At 40.5% G+C, this 25,000-nt stretch overlaps 2 protein-coding genes across 3 annotated transcripts in view; both read left to right on the top strand.

The window, feature by feature from the left end:
• LOC123504822 (alkaline phosphatase-like) overlaps positions 1 to 22,929 on the top strand; it is a 309,841-nt gene extending 286,912 nt beyond the window's left edge. Inside the window, exons 5-9 of one of the 2 annotated variants that reach the window (XM_045255666.1) lie at positions 690 to 897; positions 3,640 to 3,780; positions 12,696 to 12,890; positions 15,835 to 15,997; positions 19,401 to 22,929. In XM_045255666.1, the coding sequence (XP_045111601.1) occupies positions 690 to 897; positions 3,640 to 3,780; positions 12,696 to 12,890; positions 15,835 to 15,997; positions 19,401 to 19,761 (1,068 nt within the window). In that variant the 3' untranslated portion in view covers positions 19,762 to 22,929. Of the gene's footprint in view, positions 1 to 689; positions 898 to 3,639; positions 3,781 to 12,044; positions 12,240 to 12,695; positions 12,891 to 15,834; positions 15,998 to 19,400 lie in introns of both variants that reach the window. The other variant, XM_045255665.1, reaches the window with a different exon arrangement.
• LOC123505178 overlaps positions 22,625 to 25,000 on the top strand; it is a 29,993-nt gene continuing 27,617 nt past the window's right edge. Inside the window, exons 1-2 of the mRNA XM_045256340.1 lie at positions 22,625 to 22,660; positions 23,502 to 23,580. Coding sequence (XP_045112275.1) covers positions 22,625 to 22,660; positions 23,502 to 23,580 — 115 coding nt within the window. The remainder of the gene's footprint in view (positions 22,661 to 23,501; positions 23,581 to 25,000) is intronic.

Genomic DNA, 25,000 nt, shown 5'->3' with positions numbered 1-25,000 from the left:
GAACTATATACGTATATTTAAATAATGGAATGTGTTTTTGTTCATCTTTTTTTTCTACTTACATTTCCCTTGCACTTTGCATTATAAGAGATTCTTCTTGGCGATCCACCTTCAAGTAAATGCCAGCTTTGTTTCCTTGCTGGGTAGTTGTCCTCTAACTTTCACCCATGACGCTAATTAACCTATAAACAAGTGCTGAACAAACATTAATAAATCAGCAGCTGTCTTCCTTCAGAAATGACTGACGCTTGTTTAGGTAGCCAGGAAACGCAAGATGGTCGTCAGTAGTTAATATCCTTATTAATTCTAATCAGTAGAGTAAATGTGTTTATTTTATAATAGATGCTGCTAGACAAAACAACTCATGTGTTGTCTCTTGTGATCAAAATACGTTGCACATTTTACGAAAACATCAATGAGATTGTCAATAATGATGTGTCAGGTTGGGATCCCTCGCGTGGTACAGTTTTTATTGTTGCGCAAATATACAAGCCTTTCATATTATGCTTTTACGTTAAAAGGTGTCTCATTATGCATTTATGTAGAGCATTGTTAATAGAATAACATTTTTCAAGCTGATGTTCTCATTAATCTTAAGAGCAAACGTTTCCTAGCTATGAAACTATACACTGTTTTCATAGAAGCTTTTTTTATGTGGGACGTGGTCTCAAGCTGTTGTTCCTTCCCAGGTGCTGATGGGCGGCGGTAGGCGCCACTGGCTGCCCCTCACTGATTTTGACAGGGAGGAGAGGAACCAGAGGGGACGCAGGACTGACGGCAGAAACCTTCTCGACGACTGGGTGCGAGACAAGAAGGCACGTGACCTTAACGCAGAGTATGTGTGGAACAAAGCACAGTTCGACAAGGTGGATCCAAGACACACCGACTACCTGCTGGGTGAGGTCTCGCCCGCTGTTGATTTTGCCTTGGATGAGGGGGAGAATGGGTGTCATACTTAAATGTATATATATATATATATATATATATATATATATATATATATATATATATATATATATATATATATATATATATATATGTATATATATATATATATATATATATGAGAGAGAGAGAGAGAGAGAGAGAGAGAGAGAGAGAGAGAGAGAGAGAGAGAGAGAGAGAGAGAGAGAGAGAGAGAGAGAGAAACATGTTTTTTCTAATTTCTTCTTACAAATCAAAGACGAAAATTAAAATGGTTAGCGAGTATGCTTTCTTTTTTTTTTCTTAATTAACGGAGTCTACTTTCCAGACAAACCGGTAATGCTGCTGTAGTATTCAACAATGAACTAGGCATACAAGTTGAGGCGTTCTTTGCCTTCAGGATCAATGATCGGAGAGGCTTACTGGCTCCCGGGTAACTTTAGCTCATCTTGCACGCCAAACACTTCACCTATCGGCTCTTGATGAAAATCTTAGCTTGGCTTCCTGTGGTTCTGGTTATTTTGTATTCTTTTGTTGTTTTGAGGCAACCACCCATTTAGAGGAACGCATTCTTGACCTGCTGTATAATGAATTCAGCAGGATGCAGGTGTATTGGTTGTTGCAATACGGAATGGAAAGAACGAGTATGAAGCGTAATTGTGTGACAGTGGATGTGTGTGTGTGTGTGTGTGTGTGTGTGTGTGTGTGTGTGTGTGTGTGTGTGTGTGTGTGTGTGTGTGTGTGTGTGTGTGTGTGTGTGTGTGTGTGTGTGTGTGTGTGTGTGTGTGTGTGTGTGTGTGTGTGTGTGTGTGTGTGAGGGGTAAAATGAAGAGGTCATAAATCATTGTATATTAGCACATTCATGTCTCTGAATAGATCATTTGTATAAGGTGACGTTCATGAGACACACAAGACTACGGGAAAAATGTATTTGTCTTAAAACATGGAATAATATTAATTGAAATTCATTGCTGTAAGATTTTTTAGGATAGAAGGAAGCTTCGTCTGAGTTAATTAACATACCAGCTTCTTGACTGTGTAAACCCCCGTCAAGCCCCGCCACTGCCTCAGTATTCATTCTGGCGTATCGTTGAGTAATTTTCAAGTCACCCTCACGTTGGCCGCTCATGGCGACCTACATCTAGATTTCTGAGAAGAGAGACAACACCAGTAACGTAAAAATATTTCATCACCTCCATATGCGTTCGATGTGCCTCGTGCATATTTATAACCTGGTAGGTCACGTGGGTGTTGGTTTGAATATTGACATAATTAATGAAGTCCAATGTGGTGGTCCGATATCTCGCTGGTCCGGCGGCGGGTCGCGGGCTGGCGGGAGGGCTTTGGTGTCACACACATCATTCTGATTGGCGCTCCGTCTATTTTGTTTGACGCCATGAAGAAGGTACACGTTCGCCCCTCCACCGATGTGTCTCCTCAGTCATCCTCGACAGTATTTTCTTTTTGTCAAGTTTCTGATACACTCCCATCGGCACATGGTGATGCAGGTGCAGGCTGTGCTGATAAAAGTTGGTGCTCATATATTTGTAAAATCATAGATTTAAATCCCTCGTGACAATCTTAACAACAAAAACTGGTTCAGTGGGCGACGCACGGAGAATTTATATCCTGCCATGTGGCAAAAAAAGTGCAAAGTAAGCGGAACTAAAACGCCACGTGACGGCAAACACTCTTATGGAGCACTTTTAACTTAAATCTTCAGTTTAAATTATTTTAGGTGAACATCGATTAATTTGTAAGCTCACATTTGGTCAGTCGTGAAGGATGTATACACTGTCCCAATACTGAAGTAAGATTGTCTTCAGTAATCACCGCAGTATTGCAAGATTTGACCAACAGAAACTAACTGGGTGTTTAAGATACTGTACGAGTTGTGTGCCTTTAAAAGTACAGCAGTGATGCGCTTCAAGCCTCCACAGCCACCATGTCGTTCATCTATTTCACCTGCATATGTTCCAGTTGCATTCCCTCCTCATCAACAGCAACAATATTCACAAACTCCAACTCACCCTTTGCAGTGTGGCGTCCACCACGACCTGCAACACCACAACCCGCTGCTCTTGTAACTTTTGCTTCATAATTATTCATTCATATCCTGCTCCACCCCACTACGCCACGCTCCCCTAGTGACTTACTGCTTCACTCTTCCACAACTCCACCATTCCACCTAATAACTACACCATTTCACCAGACAACTTCACTATTCCACCTTGAATAACTCCACCATTCCACCTCGAATAATTCCACACCTCCACCTTTTCTTGGCACCATTTCTCTGTCCGGCACAACCACACGCACTCCAGGAATCCGTCTTGTCCACCTCGTCCATCCCTCATCACATTCTTTTCCCCTTTTTTTCCCCGTCTCTCTCTCTCTCTCTCTCTCTCTCTCTCTCTCTCTCTCTCTCTCTCTCTCTCTCTCTCTCTCTCTCTCTCTCTCTCTCTCCCTTCTTCTCTCACTACCCTTTTCTATCCCTCACCCCATCAATAATATTTTTTTTCCCTTTCCCTTTCTATATTTCTTAGTTGAATCCCTTCCCTTCCACAATCCCCTTCCCTTCTGTTTTCCTTGCTCTTCACACTGCCACGTTCCCACTGCTGTCCGTCACTCCGTCCCTAATGTTTTCTTGCCCCCTTTCCCGTATTTTTCATATCGCGTGCCGCCTTGTAATCAGAAACTCGTATCCCTCTTCAGGTATCTTCGGTTACTCCCACCTTGACTTCGAGGTGGATCGCAACAAGGGTCCTCTGGGTGATCCTTCCCTGGTGGAGATGACTGTCAAGGCCATCCAGATTCTGAGGAAGAACCCACGCGGCTTTTTCCTCATGGTTGAAGGTGAGACGTGTTTTCTCGTGGCAAGAAAAGTAGGTAATGAGGTTTTTAGATGAAGGAAGTGTGGTGAACCTTATAAGGAAGGAGGAGGAGGAGGAGGTAATAGTGAAGGAAGGGCAAGAGAGGCAAATATAGTCATGAATGGTGAGAGATGAGATGTATTCAGGTCAGGAGGGTGAGAGGAAAAGGAAGATATATAGCTAGGAACAGAAAGACAGGGACGTATGCTCGAGTGTGGGCAGCAGTAGGAACGGAGGAGAAAGGTAAAATGTATAAAAAAAAAAAAGAGAGAGAGAACATAAAAAAAGAAGAGGGGAAAATGAAAGAGAATCGTGGACAGGGTAGCAGCAGCTGGGACTTCGCTGAGATTAAAAAAGAGATGTGAAATGATGGGATGTAAAAGAAAAACAAGGTGATGCAGAGCGCGAGGTAGAGTTGAAGGACTAACAGGACGAGGAGACCATTTCAAGATTTACGTGGAGTGAAGAGGAAAATAAAACGTATAAAAGTGATGATGACAGCAAAGTAAAGCAAGAAGACTAGAACAGGGTGCGAAGTTGAAATAGTTGAGGAAAATATCTCTCTCAGGAAAGAAACACGTTGAGAAAACTCAGTGACGAGGCAAATGGAATAAAGATGAAGGTGAAAAGAAAGAAATGTTGGAGGAGAAAGAAAAGTGGGCAAGGAGGGAAGGAGGATAGGAGTGCAGACGGCGGTCGAGTCTGGGGAAGAAAGTTGTGGCAGTGGTGGTGATGGCGGTGTGGTGCTGGTGGTGGTGAGAAAGTGACTACCTACAATTAAAAATAGTAAAAGAATGCCGGAGGAGGAAATTTAAAGTGAAAGGGGGCCCCAGTGGAGGAGAGAGAGAGAGAGAGAGAGAGAGAGAGAGAGAGAGAGAGAGAGAGAGAGAAAGTGAGAAAGAGAGAGAGAGAGATGAGGTATTTCTGTGAGGCGTGAAAAGAGAGTAGATTAATTAGCAGTGGAGATGAAGGAGGGAGGGAAGGTGGGGCAGTAAGGAAGGCTACAGGAGGAGGAGAAGGAAAGAGAGAGAGAGAGAGAGAGAGAGAGAGAGAGAGAGAGAGAGAGAGAGAGAGAGAGAGAGAGAGACAGAGACGCACAAAGAGAAGTCGACTTAAGGCAGTCCAGCATCCAGATAGTTTCACTCCTAGTAATTCGAAGGAAAAATATCAATCTTTCAGGATATGCAGAGAAATCAACACATGTATCTATTGCATATATGTATTGAATGTATTTTGTTACCTTTATCTTTTTCTCGCGTGACCTTTTGTAACTAGCAGGTATACAGCAATGTTTGCATTGTGCCAGAGAAAAGATTACGAGAGTAAAGGTGAGATAGAGAAAGTCACACTCGTAGCTTCCATATTGCATTGTTTGAGGTAGGACACCAGCTAGTATGCATGTAGCAACGTTTGAAAAGGGAGAAAGGAAGGAGGGTGAGAGGCCGAGAGAGAGAGAGTTGAGTTGAGTGTGTGCGTGTGTTTGTTGTTGATTGAGTGATGGCTGTTGTTGTGCCGGGAGGATGGTGGTGCATACATCGGCTGCTGCTGCGGCTTCTGCGTGCAACTGTGTGTTTATTCCATGTTGTGATTAATTTGACTTGTGTTTGTTGTCTGTTTTAACCTTTTGTTGAATAATCTTTTTTTTATTTTATTAATTGGACCGATTTTCCTGCCATATGTGTTTAGTATATATTACATATGCTTTGTATCTCTCTCTCTCTCTCTCTCTCTCTCTCTCTCTCTCTCTCTCTCTCTCTCTCTCTCTCTCTCTCATTATTTAGAGGTAACAAACACAAGTAAGAATGGTACAAGAGGATGGGAAGTGACAGGGGCTAGATCTAATGGCAACACTAATGTAGATGTAGATCTTCGCGCCAGTGTGTGTCCGTGAAACAACGTGATTAGCGTGACTGTTCTCTCTGGCAAATGTGTTGTTGGCTTGGCGGACTTAACTTAGGAACAAACATAATTTTAATATCTAATTAAAGGTATAGTGATAAATCTGTGATTATTTATGCATATGTTAATAAGAAAAAACAATACAGAAATTAGTTTGGTTAATAATAGAAGGTTTTCTATCACACACAGAGACAGAGAGAGACAGACAGACAGAGATAGAGACAGACAAAGAGAGACAGAGACAGAGACAGAGACAGAGAGAGAGAGAATGTAAAACCATATTAGTGAACAGGAACGAAAATTAATATCCAGAAAGAAAGTGGAAACAAGGGGAGGAAGAAAAAATAGAAAAAGTGAGAATGAAAAATGAGCTGAGGAGAAAATGTTAAGAGGAGGGGGAAGGGGAGGGTTGGCAGGGGGTTGGGAAGGGTGCGGAACTGGCGGTATGGGAGTGGGGAAGTGGGAGGTGGTGTTCCACTATTGGCATATAGGATCACAGGACATGGGAGGAGGAATGCACGAGTGAAGAGAATGAAGGGAAACAATATGGATGGAAAAGTAACTGGATATGCACAGGTGAATGTGTTTTTTTTTTTTATTCACACTTCGCTCCTTGACATTTTGAGTAGCGTCATGCTTCGTTGTCTGCTACGATGCCAAGGATCTTGTACATTTTCCTCCCCTTCAGTAAAGATCCGTCACTCGGTGTTGGGTGTGGTGGTATCGAGGCAAAACAATATATATCATTGTCTGACTGTTTACGTTTCCTGGCTAGTAATTATTTTGTTAATACAGTGTTAGTGTATCCGTGTTTCATTATTTTTTCTCGGTCTCTTCCATCTTTGAATTCTTTTTTCTTTATTTTTTATGTTCTTTTTTTCATGGTTATCCTTCAGAGCTTATTTGTAATGGAATGGTTGTTCTGGATTTAGTGTATTTACTTCAAAATCTATCTAATTTATCTATTCATTTGTTTATTTATCTATTATCTTTTTCCTTAAGGGTTCTCTCATAGTTTCCCGTTTTCTCATGTTTCATTGCGTAACAGTAGTCCATGATGTGTCAGGTTGATTTACATTTTGTAGAGTCTTGGCTGCTTGTAGCCTGAGTGTCACTGAGCTGTGGCAGCTCTTCATGCGCCGCCAAGATACCTTAATTAAGACACATGTTTATGAGCATCTAAATTTGTTTTGCATTCTTTTAATGGTGCGCTGGTTACTTTTCTTACGTTTGGAAGAGTCAAGCTAAGGGACAAGAAAGTAACTGGATATTAAAGTGCTTTCAGTAATTAGAAATGTTGTTAATGTAGTTTATAAAGTATTTCGATATTCCTCTGGAACAGTTAAGTTCACAGGGGAGAGGAAAAGCAGGAACAAGTATTTCGATATTCCTCTGGAACAGTTAAGTTCACAGGGGAGAGGAAAAGCAGGAACAAGCAGAGTTTTAGAGTTTACCAGGAATGAAAAGGAAAACTAGCCAAGGGCAACAAAAACGATCAAATGAAAAGACCTGAAATGCCAGTCCTCGAACAGGGTGAAGAGAGTTAGCCAAAGGAATGGGATGAATATCCTGAAGCCTTCCTTTCAAATGAGTTGAGGTCATAGGTAGTTGGAAATACAGCAGGCAGGGAGTTTCAGAGTTTACCAGCGAAAGAGATAATGAGTGGGAGTACTGGTTAACTCTTACTTGAGAGGTGAACAGATTAGCGATGAGAGAAAGAAGAAAGTCTAGTGAAACGAGACCGCGGGAGGAAGAGGGGCATACAGTTAGCGAAATCAGAAGACTAGTTGGCATGAAAATAGTAGTAGAAGATAAAGAGATAACATTGTGACGGTGAGAAAGAGGGACCTCAGGTCTTGCCTCACCATGTAGTCTTGACGCGTAGAGTAAAAGGGGCTGGTAATTACCTTTACCTGTTAATGCAAAAGGGAGTGTGTGTGTGTGTGTGTGTGTGTGTGTGTGTGTGTGTGTGCGCGAGCAAGCATGTACAATAATGTGTTTAGACATTGTTGTAGTGGTGGTGGTGATGGTAGTGGTGATAATGATGATGATGTTAAAGATAATGATGATAATATTAAAGATAAAATAATAATAATAATAATAATAATAATAATAATAATAATGACAATATTATTATTATTATTATTATTATTATTATTATTATTATTATTATTATTATTATTATTATTATTATTATTTTTATTATTGTTATCATTGTTATTATCATTGTTATATATTATTATTATTATTATCATTATTATTATTATTATTATTATTATTATTATTATTATTATCATTATGGTTATTGTTATTATTATTATTATTATCATTATTATTATTATCATTATTATTGTTATTATTATTATTATTATTATTATCATTATTACTATTATTACTATTATTATTATCATTATTACTATTATTACTATTATTATTATCATTATCATCATTATTATTGTCATAATCATCATTTATTTGTTTATTTATTCATTTTCAAATATTATTATTTCGAATTATTGACATTGTTCTCAATATTGTAATAGTAGTAATAGTACTACTACTAGTAGCAGTAGTAGTAGCAGTTGTAGTAGTTGTATTAGTATACCATCATCATTATCATCATCAGCCTCATGACAGCAGCACCGCCATCAGCAAGGTGTCCAGCACGGGTGAGACCAGCCGAGGCGTGATGGTTGATATACTCCAGCTGAAGTGTTTGCGAAACCGTTACCGGCGTGAAGTGTTCTGACAAAGTGGAAAATAATACATGAATGTTTTTTGCAACTGGAATAAGTGAGAGTGAGAGCATAAGTGAATGGTAACAGCTGCAGTATGGATAGCGCTTGTTCCAGCAAGGGGCAGCCAGTGATTGAGTGAGCTAACTGAGTGAGACCTCGAACTTGTTTTACTGCTCACCCCGCCAGTTTAGTTAGATCACACCCTGAGTTTCAAATGGAAGTGTTCTCTGTCCCTTTCCTCCACAAGCAATACATTGTAACATTCTTAAATGTAGCTCTATTTTTCTATGCGTATTGTATGATTTTAACACAGTGCACTCCGGGAGTTGGGAGTAAGTTTTAATTAGTAGGTATAAACAAAACACGAAAGGAAATGCTACAATAGATATGTGCAAACACGCACTCAGTTTGCTAGCAAATGCAAATGAGGGATATCAAATACGTAGTTTTGAACAGAGAGAGAGAGAGAGGGTGGAGGGATAAGAGGCAGAGAGCGATAATAAGGAAGGAGGGAAGTTGGGAGGGAGGGAGGGAAAGATCCCTGGGATGCATAAGGTGCAAGGTTAATCAAGTGAAAGACCTTCTAGACACAGCTGAATGATGTATCTAGGTCACCATGGTATAATCATCCAAGGATGTGAATGATTCGATTTTGGTTGACAGAGCTGGACTGGTGTTGTTTATATAAAGTTTTGCTTTTTTTTTTTATAGGATCTGAGGAACTGAGGGGAAGGAATGAGCTACTACAAGTATTATCACTATCATCACTGCTATCACCACCACCACCACCACCTGTTGTTATTGCAGTTGGTGGTGGTGGAATTGGTGGTACTACTATTTTTTTATGGTCTATAGCGCCTGTAGGCATACTTGAAGAGTATGGGAAGCACCCATTAATGGCGCAGGTTATTTTATTTGTAGTGGTACCCATCTTAGGGGCCCATATCACCACCCAAGCGCATCTTTGGTGTAACCACCTAGTACCTGGGTATCATGGTGACATGTAGGTAACTTTAAACCACTTGACAAATGGCATAGCTTCAAAGTGGCATGTGGTGGGATTCGAACCTACGCGTGGACGTCTGCCCGATCTCAAGCTCAGCACCTTATCCACTACGCCACCGCCTTCCTCCTCCTCCTCCTCCTCCTCCTCCTCCTCCTCCTCCTCCTCCTACTACTACTACTACTACTACTACTACTACTACTACTACTACTACTGTGTCTTTAGTACCACTCCTATTTTCCTGACCATTACTACAGTTCGTCAATAACCGTGATGATCCACGTGCATTAGAAGCGAGGGTCGAGTTCACTTGGTGCCAACGACACTCAAGGATATTTGCTGCCATGTGAAATATTGATCCTAATGCAAGGTAGAGACAATCCGGGCTTGTCTCTATTCACGCTGTAGCAGTTGTTCATATTGCAGAGAACAGGAGAACAGGTATAAGTCCAGGAATTGTGGCCGTGTAACCTGACAACTCGGCCGGGATCCCCAAGCCAGCATGTCGTGGTAAATGAACAAGCCCATATTTTGAAACACCTCCGCGCCGCACCTCCCTTGGGTTATTGAAATGTTTTATATGAAGTTACATGGAATTGAAATGGTGTTTTAGTGACAGATTTCTACATGATTGATAGGCGAAACACTCTTGAAAACCAACTAATCACCTTAGTGACCTTTGGAAATAGCTGTGTTGAGAGGACAGGCCGTTTTAGACTGAAATATTGCACTTGCCTAAGCTACTAGGGAAAGAATTTTATCTGCTGTGGTTTTATATAGTATAATAATGATGGTAATTATTAAAGAGTAAAAAGGACTACTGTAAATGTCATGGTGTCTGGTCAGGTGTAATCTATTTGGGTAGATTTATTTTCGTTGACACGCGTGTTTGCTTTGCTCATAACAGGTACAGAACTATGGAAGGGAAGTTTTTAATGCTGAACCGTTTATATACACCTTTCCTGGCAACTCCACATTAGATGATTCTGGGCTTCTTTCTCTTTCATCCTCTCCTTCTGACTATGCACACTCGTATGATGTCAATTATAAAAGAAATTCCATGTAACGATACTTTTATAGCCTCTCTAGTCTTGATCCCTGGAAGGCTTTATAGTATGTCCCTCCTAAGTCCCGCATGTCATTCTCCAGAACTTCCCTTCTGTGTCCACTCTTTACCTAGTCAAGTCGCTTCATGTCTATTTATCTGTATCTACTTTTCTTTCCTGTTGTCTAAATTCAGGTTGATTTTAAAGATAATTTTTTCCATCCCTTCAATCTACCGACCTTGTTTGTGTGTGTGTGTGTGTGTGTGTGTGTGTGTGTGTGTGTGTGTGTGTGTGTGTGTGTGTGTGTGTTTCTTTGTTTGCTTTTTGTTTGTTTTGTCTATTTCTATGTATGTTTGTTTGTTTGTTTGTCTATTTGTATGCGTGTCTGTTTGTTTCTTTGTTTGTTTGCTTGTTTGTTTCCTTGTTTGTTTGTTTGTTTGTCTATTTGTGGGTGTGTTTGTTTGTTTGTTTGTTTGTCTTTTTGTGTGTGTATGTGTGTTTCCGTGTGTGTGTGTGTGTGTGTGTGTGTGTGTGTGTGTGTGTGTGTGCGTGCGTGCGTGTGTGTATATATATATATATATATATATATATATATATATATATATATATATATATATATATATATATATATATATATATATATATATCGGAAGTAAGTGTTCCGACATAATGGGAGGCTGAATTCACATAAACTTTCTAAATAGACTGTAAACAGTCAAAAGCTTTTTATCTCACCGATCCCATCCCTCTCACAGATCTTCATTCTTTCACTCACCGCCACAGTGTTTCACTTCTTGCTATCTTCTATACTTATTTTATGGTTACTCGCCTCCTGAACTTGATAACTGTATGTTCCCACCATCTCGAGGTCTTCCTACACACGTCGCTACATGATTTCATCTTCTTTCTGTTCAACTTCTTAATGCAAAAATTGAAGGGCACCTCCAGTCTTTCATTCCTTATATTTATAAAATTCTTGAACTTTTTTTCTGTTTAGGTTTTTCAGCCTCCCTGGGAGTTGAGCTGTTTCAAAAGAGGAGGAAGACATCTCAAAAAATGGAAATGACAATCTCTCTCGGCTCTTTCCTTGTCTACTTTTGGGAATGGCTTTGTGAGCGGGCTGTTTTTTACTTCTTTTATTCTATGTTGGTTTCACACACACACACACACACACACACACACACACACACACACACACACACACACACACACACACACACACACACACACACACGTACAGAGATACTATTTTATATGATATATTATATTATGTTATTTTGTATTGAATTACATCAAATTATTTGATGAGTTCGGCCGTGGCTCATGGTAAGCTCTGTGGTGGGGGAAATAGAAAAAGTATTTAGAATAAGTATATTCCATTTTCCACTGCTAACTTTGTTTATTGTTGTGTTTTCCAGCATCAGTGAGTTCTCCCTTCCTCTGTGCCAGATAACCCTCAGTGGAGATAACACCCTTACCGCATTATGCTCACTAGGTGTTTCCCAGCAGAATGTTCAAACCTGTGTTCATGTACTAACTTGAGCGGCCTGCCCTCACGCAGCGGGCCGCATAGACCACGCCCACCACCACAATAATGCGCGGAGGGCACTGGAGGAGATCGCTGTTCTGGATGACGTCGTTCAGAACGCCCTCAACATTACGTCCATCAAGGACACACTCATCGTGCTCACAGCAGACCACTCCCATGTGTTCACTGTGGGGGGCGATAATACCCCCCGTGGCCACCCCATCACTGGTACTCTCCCTCTACTTCCCTCTTGATTTGGTCTCTTACCTTATTATCCTACACCACAGTGACGCTGCAATACCTTCTCATCTTTATAACATGTTTACTTAAAATTCTTGCTGCTAAAATGTTGGCAGAGATTCAAGTATAAGTTGTTCATGGGTCTTAAGGCCGAAGGTGTGGTGTAGGAGCGCAGCACCTGTGGGCTTTCTAACAACGGTGGTGGGGAGCTGTGTTGTCCGTCCAGTGCTGGCTTGTTTGTGTTTAGTATAAGCAGTGGTGTGAAGCTGTGACCGCCCCACTAGAGTCCGATAGCTTCACACCACTGCTTTCTAACCTCTTAGACGATATGCAGGACAGCGGTGGAGGCAGGCAACGATCAGGTAAGATGTGTCTGTGATTGCCAGCTGCTGTCCGTTCTCACCAGCAACCGGAAGCTGCAGTGTGAGTGTGTTTTCCCCACAGCGGGACGGATGGACCACGCGCACCACTACAACATAGCGGCGCGAGCCCTGGATGAAGTGGTGCGTCTGGATGAGTGTGTGCAAGCTGCCATGAAGCTCACCAGCCCCTCCAACACGCTGCTGGTGGTGACGGCTGATCACTCTCACACTATAACCTTTGGTGGTGCCTCAGTGCCCCGGGGAAATCCAGTCCTCGGTTCGTTCTTTTCAAACACTTGCCATTCCTCCCTGAACCTCTCGCCCGTCCCGCTGCTCGACCGCCAGTCTGGCTAGCGGCCCTGTACTAACACAATCTTTCTTCGCGATACTTGCCTCACTGCACGGAGTTTCACATCTCTTTCTTTACTTCCAAGTTTACCTGCTTTATTTTTCTTTCTTTCTTTCCCATTGTTGTCTGCAGTACCTTTCATTTGTACATTCTAAATGCTGGCCGTCCCTTGGGCCGACGTTTTCTTTTCTCATTTCTATTTGCCTGGAGCGCTGCCTCGCTCCTTGCCACATTGGTGTCGCCACGATAATGTAATAGTGATGTATTCGTAAGAACAAGAAATCTTATGTTCAGTGCTTCGTTATTTACAGAATATCTATGTTTTTTTTCTTTTCTGAAATATTCAATCTTTCTTTACGTAACATTGTAAGTAGCAACTGAATTTGTATAAAGAAAACGCTAATGTTATGAAAACGTTAAAATGTACACAAGTTTGATTTCTTCAACGATCCTTTCTTTGAACAGAATTATTGCGATAACAATAAGAGAAAATAATGTTTTGGAAAGTGCGGTAAAGTCCCTGCTTGAAAGACAGACTGATTGCCTTAATTGCACACCCTCCATCTCATTTATATTAGACGACCTGAGCAAACAGAAAACACAAGGCAAGACTTGTGCACGATCTGAGGTACAGCCGATAGAGCGGCTTTGTAATGCCTCTTGGTCACTTGCCGACCTCTGGCGTGGCGGCACAGCCAGGACGCAGGTGCACTCAAAGATATACTCGGTTAAGGAAACAAAAATTACATGATGGTGCAAAAAAAGGAAAATTGTCATTTTGTTTTCTTTCATTAATAAACATCTTCCATTTACATTAGCAATGACAATGAAAATGATTATGACAGTGATAATCATGATGATGATGGTTTAGTAGTAATAAAGACAATAATGATGATAATGATGACATTAATAATAATAATCATAATCATAATAATAGTAATAATGATAATAATGATAAAGAAAATAATAATAGTTATAATGATAATAATGGTGATTACTATTGTTATTATTATCATTATTATTATTAATATTACTATTATTATTATTATTATTATCATTATTATTATTATTATCATTATTATCAATTATTATCATTATTATTATTATTATTATTATTATTATTGTTATTATTATTATTATTACTATTATTACTATTACTAATATTATTATTATTATTATTATTATTATTATCATTATTATTATTATTATTACTATTATTGTTATGTATTGTTATTACTGTTATCATCATCATTGTCATTATCATCATTATCTTTATTACCATCAATTATTGTCATTACTGGTGTAGTGTTTCCCATATTTAAGACCACAAATGTTATCCCGCGGCGGTGAACACTGCATTGCTCACCGCTCGACGCTCACCCTTGACAAAGCCACGTCACGTCAGCACCGTCACTTTCCTGAGGTTCCTCGTCGTTCTCATGTTTGCGCTTAATATTTAACGGCTTGTATTGACAATAACCATTTATTTATCTTGAATTTAAATTATTAATCTTGCCTAGGTGCTTCCTCGTAACCAGCTCAGCACCGGTAAGACGCATTAGGCAGGACCTTAACCAGCCTGCAAAAAGCAACGCTAAGGTAGGAGGCAGATCATTATTTCCATCAAGTGTGTCAATGTTTTATAGAGAAATTTCCATATATTTTCTTCTTCTTTATCTTTCTCGCTCTCTCTGTTCTGCCATTGTCTGTAGGCTTACTCGCGCTTCGGGTGTGACTCAGGTCAACGAAATAATTATGATAATCTGATTCAAATATTTTGCTTCTTGACAAAATAGTAACTTCTCCCTGAAGGTTTAAGATAATGGTCAGTGTTGCAACTGAGGCATCAGACAGCAAGCTTTGTTTTCATTTCTCTTCGCAATGAGAGGGAAGTGATTCCATCGTACATGTAAAGTAGTCTCTGAAATAACAGCTGTTTCCAAGAAATATATATCCCAATAGAAATAATTGGCATCCGTGAAAATTGTTCCTTGACTATCTCCTTTATTGCTAGCCGTATAGCTACGGTTTGGAACACAGTTGTTCTCTGATCCCTCCAGATAGTGCCAAAAAGCCTATAAATATGGAAATTTTATTGGCAAGCGTACGAGAAAAAGACCATAAGTCAGGCACAGCGTAGCGCCGCGGGAAGGGAGAGGAGGCACGGAGGGACGTGGACCAAGAGGTGGTGGGTGTTTGCTGTTTGGAATTATTTTTATTAAATCTAAAGCTTAAATAGCTGGTCATTCAGTGAAGTACAAAAAAATGTGTGTTCATTCTTTAGCCCCATTCCCCGCGATGCCTTGCGGGGCTGTGTGTTCCGTGACGCACGCCAGCCACCGCCCACCCCCCTCCTCCACACCCGCCTTGGCCTCACCTTCGAGGCCTTCTTGACCCTGAGCCTTCCTGAGACTGAGACACACCCCACAGCCGAGCAATTCCAGCATCTTCATCCCACAAGCTTTTGTAGAGATAACTTCAACATTTCCTAAGATTTGCACGCCGTTAGATCGTTGTCATACTTATTGTATAGAAATTTGTAAATATATTTATCAAAATTATGTAGCATACCTTGTATAATTTTAAATGAGCAATTCATAGCAAGAAATGAATCCATTCAGTCTAGAAAGTAGTCTTTTCCTGTAGAACTTTGTCACCAGTAAGACAAGAAAAACTTCTCTAAGGTTATTTTAGATCCTTCAATAAGCCATTATGTAGTATTGACTATTGATTGAAATGAATGGAAAAGTAAACCTTTCCTTCTGTAATAATATCGCAACCCTTTTACAAATAAGAAGATAAAGATTCACTTGTCTTCACTGAGGACTCCACCATGTGCCCGAGAGCGAATGCCGAGTGTGCCTTCCTGCAGGTCTTGACACCGAGATCAGTGACTTGGATGGCAAGCCCTATACGACGCTCCTCTATGGTAACGGCCCAGGCTACGCCCAGACTACACCCACCGGCCGCCACGACCTGACCGGATTCAACACTCAGGACATCAACTTTGTTCAGCAGGCGGCGGTGCCCAGGAAGTGAGTGGCGGGACATGTGGGATTGGGACTAATTTGAACCACTTGACTGCTTTAGCATCTCAACTATGATAGAATAAATAGTCTGATGTGAGTTTATAACATAGTTTCGAAAAGCATCATAGGCGATTGGAGTGTTCTAGTAGTTCAAACCTTTTATTGCCATAAATTTTATTTTTGCTTAGAAAAGTCGACTACAATTAATCAAATCAAGTAACAAGTTTTCGTTTGTCAACAGCAGTCAGAGGGTTCAGGTTTGCAATCCATCAATGAGAATCTCTCTCTCTCTCTCTCTCTCTCTCTCTCTCTCTCTCTCTCTCTCTCTCTCTCTCTCTCTCTCTCTCTCTCTCTCTCTCTCTCTCTCTCTCTCTCTCTCTCTCTCTCTCTCTCTCTCTCTCTCTCTCTCTCTCTCTCTCTCTCTCTCTCTCTCTCTCTCTCTCTCTCTCTCTCTCTCTCTCTCTCTCTCTCTCTCTCTCTCTCTCTCTCTCTCTCTCTCTCTCTCTCTCTCTCTCTCTCTCTCTCTCTCTCTCTCTCTCTCTCTCTCTCTCTCTCTCTCTCTCTCTCTCTGGTGTGTGTGTGTGTGTGTGTGTGTGTGTGTGTGTGTGTGTGTGTGTGTGTGTGTGTGTGTGTGTGTTATTGTTTTTTTTTATCGTAGTATCAAAGTACATAGATGTGTTGTCTTCTTTTGTAAACTTTTTTATCGTCTCCTTTGTTATCGTCTACCACTATTTCCATGCCATCTGCTCTTCTAATTATACTAACTGCATGCCTTACCTCTTACCGCGGCTTCGTTGCACAAGACTTTCTTTCTCTCTCCCCTATTGTGTCCACCTCTCTAATGCAGTATTCTCAATCATTCATCCCTTTTCTCTTTTAATTCTGGAACTCCTTGCCTGACTGTATTTCCACCTTCCTATGACTTAAACTCTTTCAAGACGGAGTTTTAAGACACTTATTCTCTGTTTTAGACTAAAGCTTTCGACTCTGTATTAGGACAGGGATCTTTTGAGCCTCATTTTTATTGCAATTTTTGTTGCCCGTGGCTGATGCCCCTCCTACATTATAAGAACATCTTTTTACCTCTGAAGAACATGTTTTAATCTAGCTTTTTTTTCAGTTTTTCTTCAGCGTAAGGAGGTTTTAACTTTTCCAGTTTCTGCAGTTCTTTTGTGTGCAGTATATTCTATGCAAATGAACGAAGCTTTCTGTCGCTTTTATCTTCCTCTCTGTCCATACCACCATCTTTTATACTGTTGTCATTGTCACCTCCCTGAAATCTTCATGCATATTTCCTATCTAATGTCAGCCAGAACTTATTTTATCGGTGATATTTGCCAATCTTCCTTCTTATGCTTTTCATCCATGCATTGTACAACGGAGGACATGAATGCTTAAACCTTAAATTACATCATAAAAAAAAACAAATTCCAGATATATCTATTCAGTTATCTAATCTATTGATGTTTTGCAAGATTTCTTAATAGCAGTGCGTATTAAATACGCACTGTTTTTTATTGACAGAATGTAAATTTTACATTCTGTCAATAAAAAACATATTCCTAATCACACATCATGTTCAAGACTGCAAAACTGATGGTGCTTTTATTATACCTTCGCGGCAGTTAGCGTGTGATAGCATTTCTCAATGTAAGCTTTTCATCACATTATCTGTGTGAGCATTAACAAAAATCCACTTAAACAATTTCCCTTCCCTCTCTTTTATCAGCCCTTATTAACATAATTGATCGCATGAACTTTGTGTTTTGCTATGTTCTTTTTTTTTCTTCTAATAAGATGACGTGCTATCCTTGAAAAAAAAAAAAAGTTCAAATTCTTAAGATTTCAGTTTGGTCTTCCGTCTGGTAACTGTGATGTTCATCAAACTCATAATTCAGGGACTTTGGCTGACTTTGGACTTTTACTACAAATACTAGATACTATTTTTTCTGTTCATAGACTGGGATGAAATATAGTATCTTTTTGTCTTTTCTTCTAAATTCTACTGTAACCCTTCCTTCGCCAGGGAAACTTTTAATGTAATGCATCGAGCACGTAAGTATTCTGCATATTACAACAAAAGTCTTTGCCTTAACTTCAAGCGTTCACAGATCCGCCTCACATCCCGCTCTCCTCGTCATCTCAACACTGTATTAAGATCAAATAATATTTCTTCCGGGTGTCTGAACTCGTTGTGTATTGAAATTTCATAATACTGACAAGAGCATTATGGTTCCTCTTTACATGTATTTAATATTTACAGTTCTTTTTCATATTATCATTTCTTTTTCTTCTTCTGCGTATATTATTGAATTCATATCTTACATGTTTACACACACTGATTTTAATCCAGCTTCCTTTTCACATAAATAATTTATTGTGCTGCTCTAAACTACTTTTCCACATTTATTTATTTATTTATTTAAAATATATCTTCATAGAGTACGTTTGTATATGTTATTCAGTCTTCATAGCCATTTGGTGGAGAAGCGATGCCACCTCATTTGGCAAGAGTTTACAGCTCATAGTGATAGTCGTTTAACAGAACTGAGACCATTCACACGCCACAAATCGGGACAGTGAAGTCACAACTCCTCTTCCCTGTACTTTGCCAAATTTCTGTGAGGTTAACAGGTCACACATTAGGAACCTTGCCCATTGCTACTCTTAGGACTCTAACCGAGGCGGAACTGTGTGTGTGTGTGTGTGTGTGTGTGTGTGTGTGTGTGTGTGTGTGTTTCACTGTTTGATCTGCTGCAGTCTCTGACGAGACAGCCAGACGTTACCCTACGGAGCGAGCTCAGAGCTCATTATTTCCGATCTTCGGATAGGCCTGAGACCAGGCACACACCACACACCGGGACAACAAGGTCACACTCCTCGATTTACATCCCGTACCTACTCACTGCTAGGTGAACAAGGGTTACACGTGAAAGGAGACACACCCAAATATCTCCACCAGGCCGGGAATCGAACCCCGGTCCTCTGGCTTGTGAAGCTAGCGCTCTAACCACTGAGCTACCGGGCGTGTGTGTGTGTGTGTGTGTGTGTGTGTGTGTGTGTGTGTGTGTGTGTGTGTGTGTGTGTGTGTGTGTGTGTGTGTGTGTGTGTGTGTGTGTGTGTGTGTGTGTGTGGTTTTTTTTTATGTGTAGCTGTAATTACATGGCTTTTCATGCAACAATGTTATATCCAAATGAGCAAAGAAAAAATCTTCCAGTGTATTATCTAATACCTGTACTCACAATATGACTGCTTGTACAGTATTTGTCTTGCTGTGTACAAAGAAGAGTAATTATTCTGCGTCATTGTTTGATCTGTCCACGGTTACCAGTGTATAGAATGGTTTGCAGGTACGGTGTCGTTGCGGTATATGTTGTTGTGACTAATGCCCGTGTCTCCCTGCTCTTAGGTACGAGACGCACGGCGGAGAGGACGTGCCGGTGTATGCCATTGGTCCTGGATCACACCTTTTCTCCGGGACGGTGGAGCAGACCTATATAGCACACGCCATTGCTCACGCCGCCTGCATCGCTGAGGACAACAGTCACTGTGAGAAACCTTTCGGTGATGACGCTTGTGCCGCTGCCCCAGGTCCAGCCCCAGCCCCGACCTCCCGACGTCCACTTGGCCAAGTTCCACCCACAGTGGAGGAAGATAAACAGCAAGCACGGGACCCATGGGCGTGGAGCACGGGAACACGGGCGTGGACATGGACTGCCTATCAAGCGCTGACGTTGCTGATGCTCCCTGTTGTGCTGGTGCTGCGCTGAGCCCCGCTTGGCTGCACACACTCAGGAAGGGATCCTCCGCTCCCCGTGTTCGCCACACTGCGAGGACAGGAAGGAGAGTGTGGATCCCGAAGCGAGACTCTATGTCCTCACTTTCACCGTACCTCCATGTGACAGCGAAAATGCTTCACACGCCATGTTGAAAAATTGTATAATAGGTTTTACTCGAGCTTTATCAGGATGCACATGAAGGGTGGATCCTGCTGCGTGACGGCCGGGCCGGCGCTCCGGTGCCACTGTGCCTGTGTCGTCTGACTCTGCGACTCAGACCCTAATGTGTCCCCGAGTCCTCACCAGGCTAGCGAGGATGAGGGTTTTTAGCGCTGACTGATTTATAAAGTGTGAGTTAGTTGACGATATAGCGATCATTTACAGGTATATTTTTCCCCAGTATTATTTTCACTTGAATTCTACCTCTCTGCTTTGAAGCGGTGGTTGTAAGGAAAAGCGTTGACAATCAGTGAATGAAAAAAAAGTAGAAGTGACGCGATCAAGGGTGAAGAGAAAAGATAACTCGAGAACGGTGACAGATGAGTAACAGTGCAGACGGTAAAATACACGAGGCTTGCCGCTCCCGCAGCTGCCTTGAAAGCCCTGCCTGCCTGCTGTGCTAGGACCGATGTTTTCAAGAAATAGTGGACTGTGTATCTATTCTAATTATGTTTGCTTACAAATCACATGATTTGAAATATTCATGTTGTTGGGACTTCGATAAAACTAGTGAAAATTAACAACAGATGCCTTCGTCATTAGATTTAACAAAGTAGTCACGTTAGGATATCTGTTTGTGTGTCAGTATTGAACACACGCTAATGTTGATTCTCTATTGAACGAGCGTGTGGTATGTATACTTAATTATCAGTGTTCCTTATATCATTCATCATACTCAGACTCCATAATTGTGTGATGAGTTACAAGACATACGTTCACCCCCAGAGGAGCGAGTATTGGGGGATCTACTCCTATTTGCACCTTATTTCAGGACTGCTGATTGTCTCCCTGCGTCCACGGCCCCTTTTGATGAGTTTGTGTCAAGATGAAGCATGGACCTCAGGCATGCAGGACCAAACCATTTGTTGTGTTGATATTGGGAAGCACCGTCAGGTAAAAGATGCTCTTCGTTTAAAGTTATATTATTCTTATTCTGCTTTATACTTCAAATTGGGATATTACTTCATCCATTACCGAAGACGGTGTCGAAGAAAAAGCGATGCACACAGCAAATGTTACATTTAGTTGAAGTATTCAGGTTTAACTCACCATTGTCGTAAAGTCTGAGTAGAGTAAATAATAATAGTAATAATAATTATTATAACATTAATAATAATGCTAATGAAAACAAAAAAGAGTAGGCTGGCCAAGGGTCGCGAGAGAGCTGCTGGGCAAGTCCTTTTCACTCTACCCTTCTGACCTCACTGGTGAGCTACTTGTATTTTGTGTTGCGTTTTTGTTTGGCGTCTGTAAGGTACTGTGAAGTACTGATAGGGATGCACCATCGATAGCAGGGATTGACAGGATGTCCAGTGTCAGAACGCAGTAATCCGGAGCAGTATTCAGGAGAGGCACAGGATTGGTCATGGCGTCTTAGACAATTTTCATTGTATTTTCGTTATTTTCACTCCGCACGTATATCTCAGCTGTTTTCATCATTAAAGATGTCACGATTCTGCAATACAGATTCTTATACGACCTACCCATCCTTGCCGATTAAGATCTGCTTGTGCGGAACAATGAAGAATATAATTAAACGAACTTGTCTGTAAATCTTTCTTACCTCCTATGTATTTGGCCAGTGTATGTGCAATCTATTTCTCATGGAAAGGTTCCAGTCCTTTCAGGTGGCAATAGAGGATGATGCACTATCTTCCCACGCAAGCGACACCAGATGTCAGTACACTGTTTCTCTAAGTGGTGCCTTTTCCTCAGTTTGTACATTTTACAGTAGCTGTCTTGGGTGCCGAGCTACAGCTGAGCTTGACCATGAGAAGACAAGGCAGTATTGTCTCCATTAATGGTATTTGACTTGTAACAAATTTAACGGTAGAAAACTTCTACAGTTATAATGTGTTCTCGTGAAAGTGTTTTTAATTAGTAATTTTCATCACATTCGATTTAAGTTAAATGAACTGTTAACATATGTATTAGCTAAAAGATTAAATTTAAAGATGTTGATTTTTAAACAGACAAATAATCTTAATGCTTGTTCATAAGAAAAATGTTTTGTTATGACACCCAAACAAAATATCTTGACTTAAAAGTAATTGATAAATAAATAGATAAAGTAAATGAATAAACAAACAAATAGATAAGATAATCAAGAACGTGATGAGGAAAGAGAGTACTCTAATACGTTCTCTTCAAATGAAAATACATAATGAAGATTGAGCCATTTGAGATCAATAGTACGTCAAGAAATTCATTCTTCATCTGTAATTAGTGCAAATATGGATACAGTATTTTTTTACAAATTGTATATAACTCCAGAAGATTAAGATTCTCTGCTTCTTATCAAAGTAATTTCTTATCACTAAAATCATCATTTTATTCACATTGCTTACATGAAGTTCATATATACATCCAATAGTATTTTCAACAAGTAATGTTTAGGATTCATTTGTCTGATTTTGCTGTCAAAATTGTTTTTACGTTTATGAAACGTACATCATTACGCTCGACTTAAATCACGTTTTCTTCTTAAATTTTGCCAGAACACACGCACACAGCACTCACAAGCAACGAAGCAACGAGTCAGTGTGTGTGTGTGTGTGTGTGTGTGTGTGTGTGTGTGCGTTAATGAGTGAGTGAGGAGCGCAGGGAAGGTCTTTAAAGGTCCTTCGCACCCCTGATGGTGTTCCTGCCTCACCATGTGCACAAGAAAGAGGTGAGCTATTACGCATTTTCTGTAAATACGTAAGAAAATTATAATTTGTATCCATACATAACATTTTTCTTGAGATTACTGTCGTTTTTTGCACATTGGTTTTCAAATCACCTTCTCTGTCACGAATATTTTGGTTCCGAAGTACAAACATGAATCTTGTGTTCCAGTTTCCGTTCGTCCGGCGTCACAACGTGAATCTTTGGTTATCCTTGTAACCCAGACAGTTCTCAACACTATGTAGCAGTCATTATTAAATGATCGGTAACAATTTTCTAAGTTTCTCTGGTGTGATCCTTCCAGGATATGTAACACACACACACACACACACACACACACACACACACACACACACACACACACACACACTAATATAAACAGTATTCTGAAGAATATTTTATAACTGATAATTAGAATTGCACTTGTAAGGCCTTGACAACACTAGTTTGAGTTACAATACGAAGAGTAGCTTGGTTGATCTCTCTCTCTCTCTCTCTCTCTCTCTCTCTCTCTCTCTCTCTCTCTCTATATATATATATATATATATATATATATATATATATATATATATATATATATATATATATACACACACACTAACACGAGTTGTGACTTGAACTAGCGTCTCACCAGTATACTGATTAAATAACTAATATTCTTCAAAATCTTATTGGGATGTGAGAGTAAAATAGCAATGAATATTCTTCTTCGAAGTCAGAAAAGAAGAAGCAGTGTTAAAACCATTTTTGTGATGCTTGGCAACTGAGAAGTTCGAGTTTGATTCGAAGCAGAGTCTTCGCTTCGAGCTCCAACACAAAAGACTGTGAGCAACCTCCACCGCCAGTCCACCTCTCGCGGTCTGAGCAGTGTGTGTTTGGTGCCGCAGTACAGGAGATCCAGATTCTGTGGCTACGTCTTCATATGTAAGTAGTGTTCTGCGCAATGCATACCCAGTGTTACACGCTGCAAAGTAGTAGGGAAGGTAACTGATAAGATAGAAGGATACAGCCGAGGGAGTGCCACAGACTTGCGCCTTTATTAAATGGTAGTCCTCAGTTTACTGCCAGTGCAGTGCACATGGTGCCTCAATGGGCCTGAAGTTCAGAAAAGATTGACATGTGTTTCTTGAAAATGAGAAATACAATTTTAGCACACACACACACACACACACACACACACACACACGAGAGCTGTGTGCCGAGCAGTCTCATGAGGTATTGATTGTGGCACGCGCGCGCGCTCGCGCTCACACACACACACACACACACACACACACACACACACACACACAGTGCCTCCACGACAACAAATGGAACAGTTAAGGGAGTCAAGGTTAATTTGGTGACCTTGATTCACTGTTCGGGAATTAGGTTTCAGTGGAGAGAGAGAGAGAGAGAGAGAGAGAGTGTGTGTGTGTGTGCATTGACATTTTGATAACATTGACGTTAGACTTTTGCAGAGTATTTTAATTGAATATCCATAATCAATGATTGATTTGTTGTAAGAAGGCAACGGTAAGAAAAAACAAAACATTGCAATAATATTACTTTTTTCCTGAAGGCCGGATAAGGAAAATAACTTTGTCATTGAGTTCCTTTAACATAAACTCCTCTTCTTAAAAGCATCACGTGTGGCAAACAAGAGGAAGAAATTCTGTTCTATGTTTCCCTCGTATAAGGAATTAATATGTTAATTAAATCTTGCATTAGGAAAATGAGCAGAGCAGAACCGAGCAGAGTAGGCGTGAGAATGTGTAGCAACTTTTTACAGCAGGACCGCGTCAGGGAAGGAAGGTTTGCAATTAACACGCATTACGTTTGCGTTTATTCTAAAGAAAATATCAAGCTACGTTAAATATGAAAACCTTGCTGCTTCATATGCATGAAAAGTTTGTTAGTGTGGGAACGAGTAGGCAGTAATGAGTATGGGAGTGGTGGGCGTAGGGGGGATAGTGGGGCGGGGACAGGAAAGGATTTGCAATGATGAGGAGCGTCAGTAAAGCAAGCACGGGAATGGGTGATGTGGTTTTAGCATTTCTAGAGAGAGAGAACAGCAACAGTGATAATTGTTTGCATGGTACGGTGGTGGTGGGCTGTAGTAACCACCTAAAACATTTCTAAACCACCCACGCGACTTCATTTAGTCGAATGAAGAGAATACACACCTTGTATTAAGTGATCGGCATCTCTTGTATATGTTGCAAAATACCAATAGGCCTAACTTAAATCATCGTGCAATTGATAAATATACTGCTGAGAAATCATATCACATTATGAAAAGGTAAATTGGTGGACGCTGACATCTGAATTAATAAACATAATCACACGATAAGACTCGTCCAAC

Source organism: Portunus trituberculatus, chromosome 17 (assembly GCF_017591435.1).
Source record: "Portunus trituberculatus isolate SZX2019 chromosome 17, ASM1759143v1, whole genome shotgun sequence".
Classification (NCBI taxonomy): Eukaryota; Metazoa; Arthropoda; class Malacostraca; order Decapoda; family Portunidae; genus Portunus; species Portunus trituberculatus.
The sequence above is the reverse complement of the archived record's forward strand: the minus strand, read 5'-3'. Positions and strand labels throughout refer to the sequence as shown.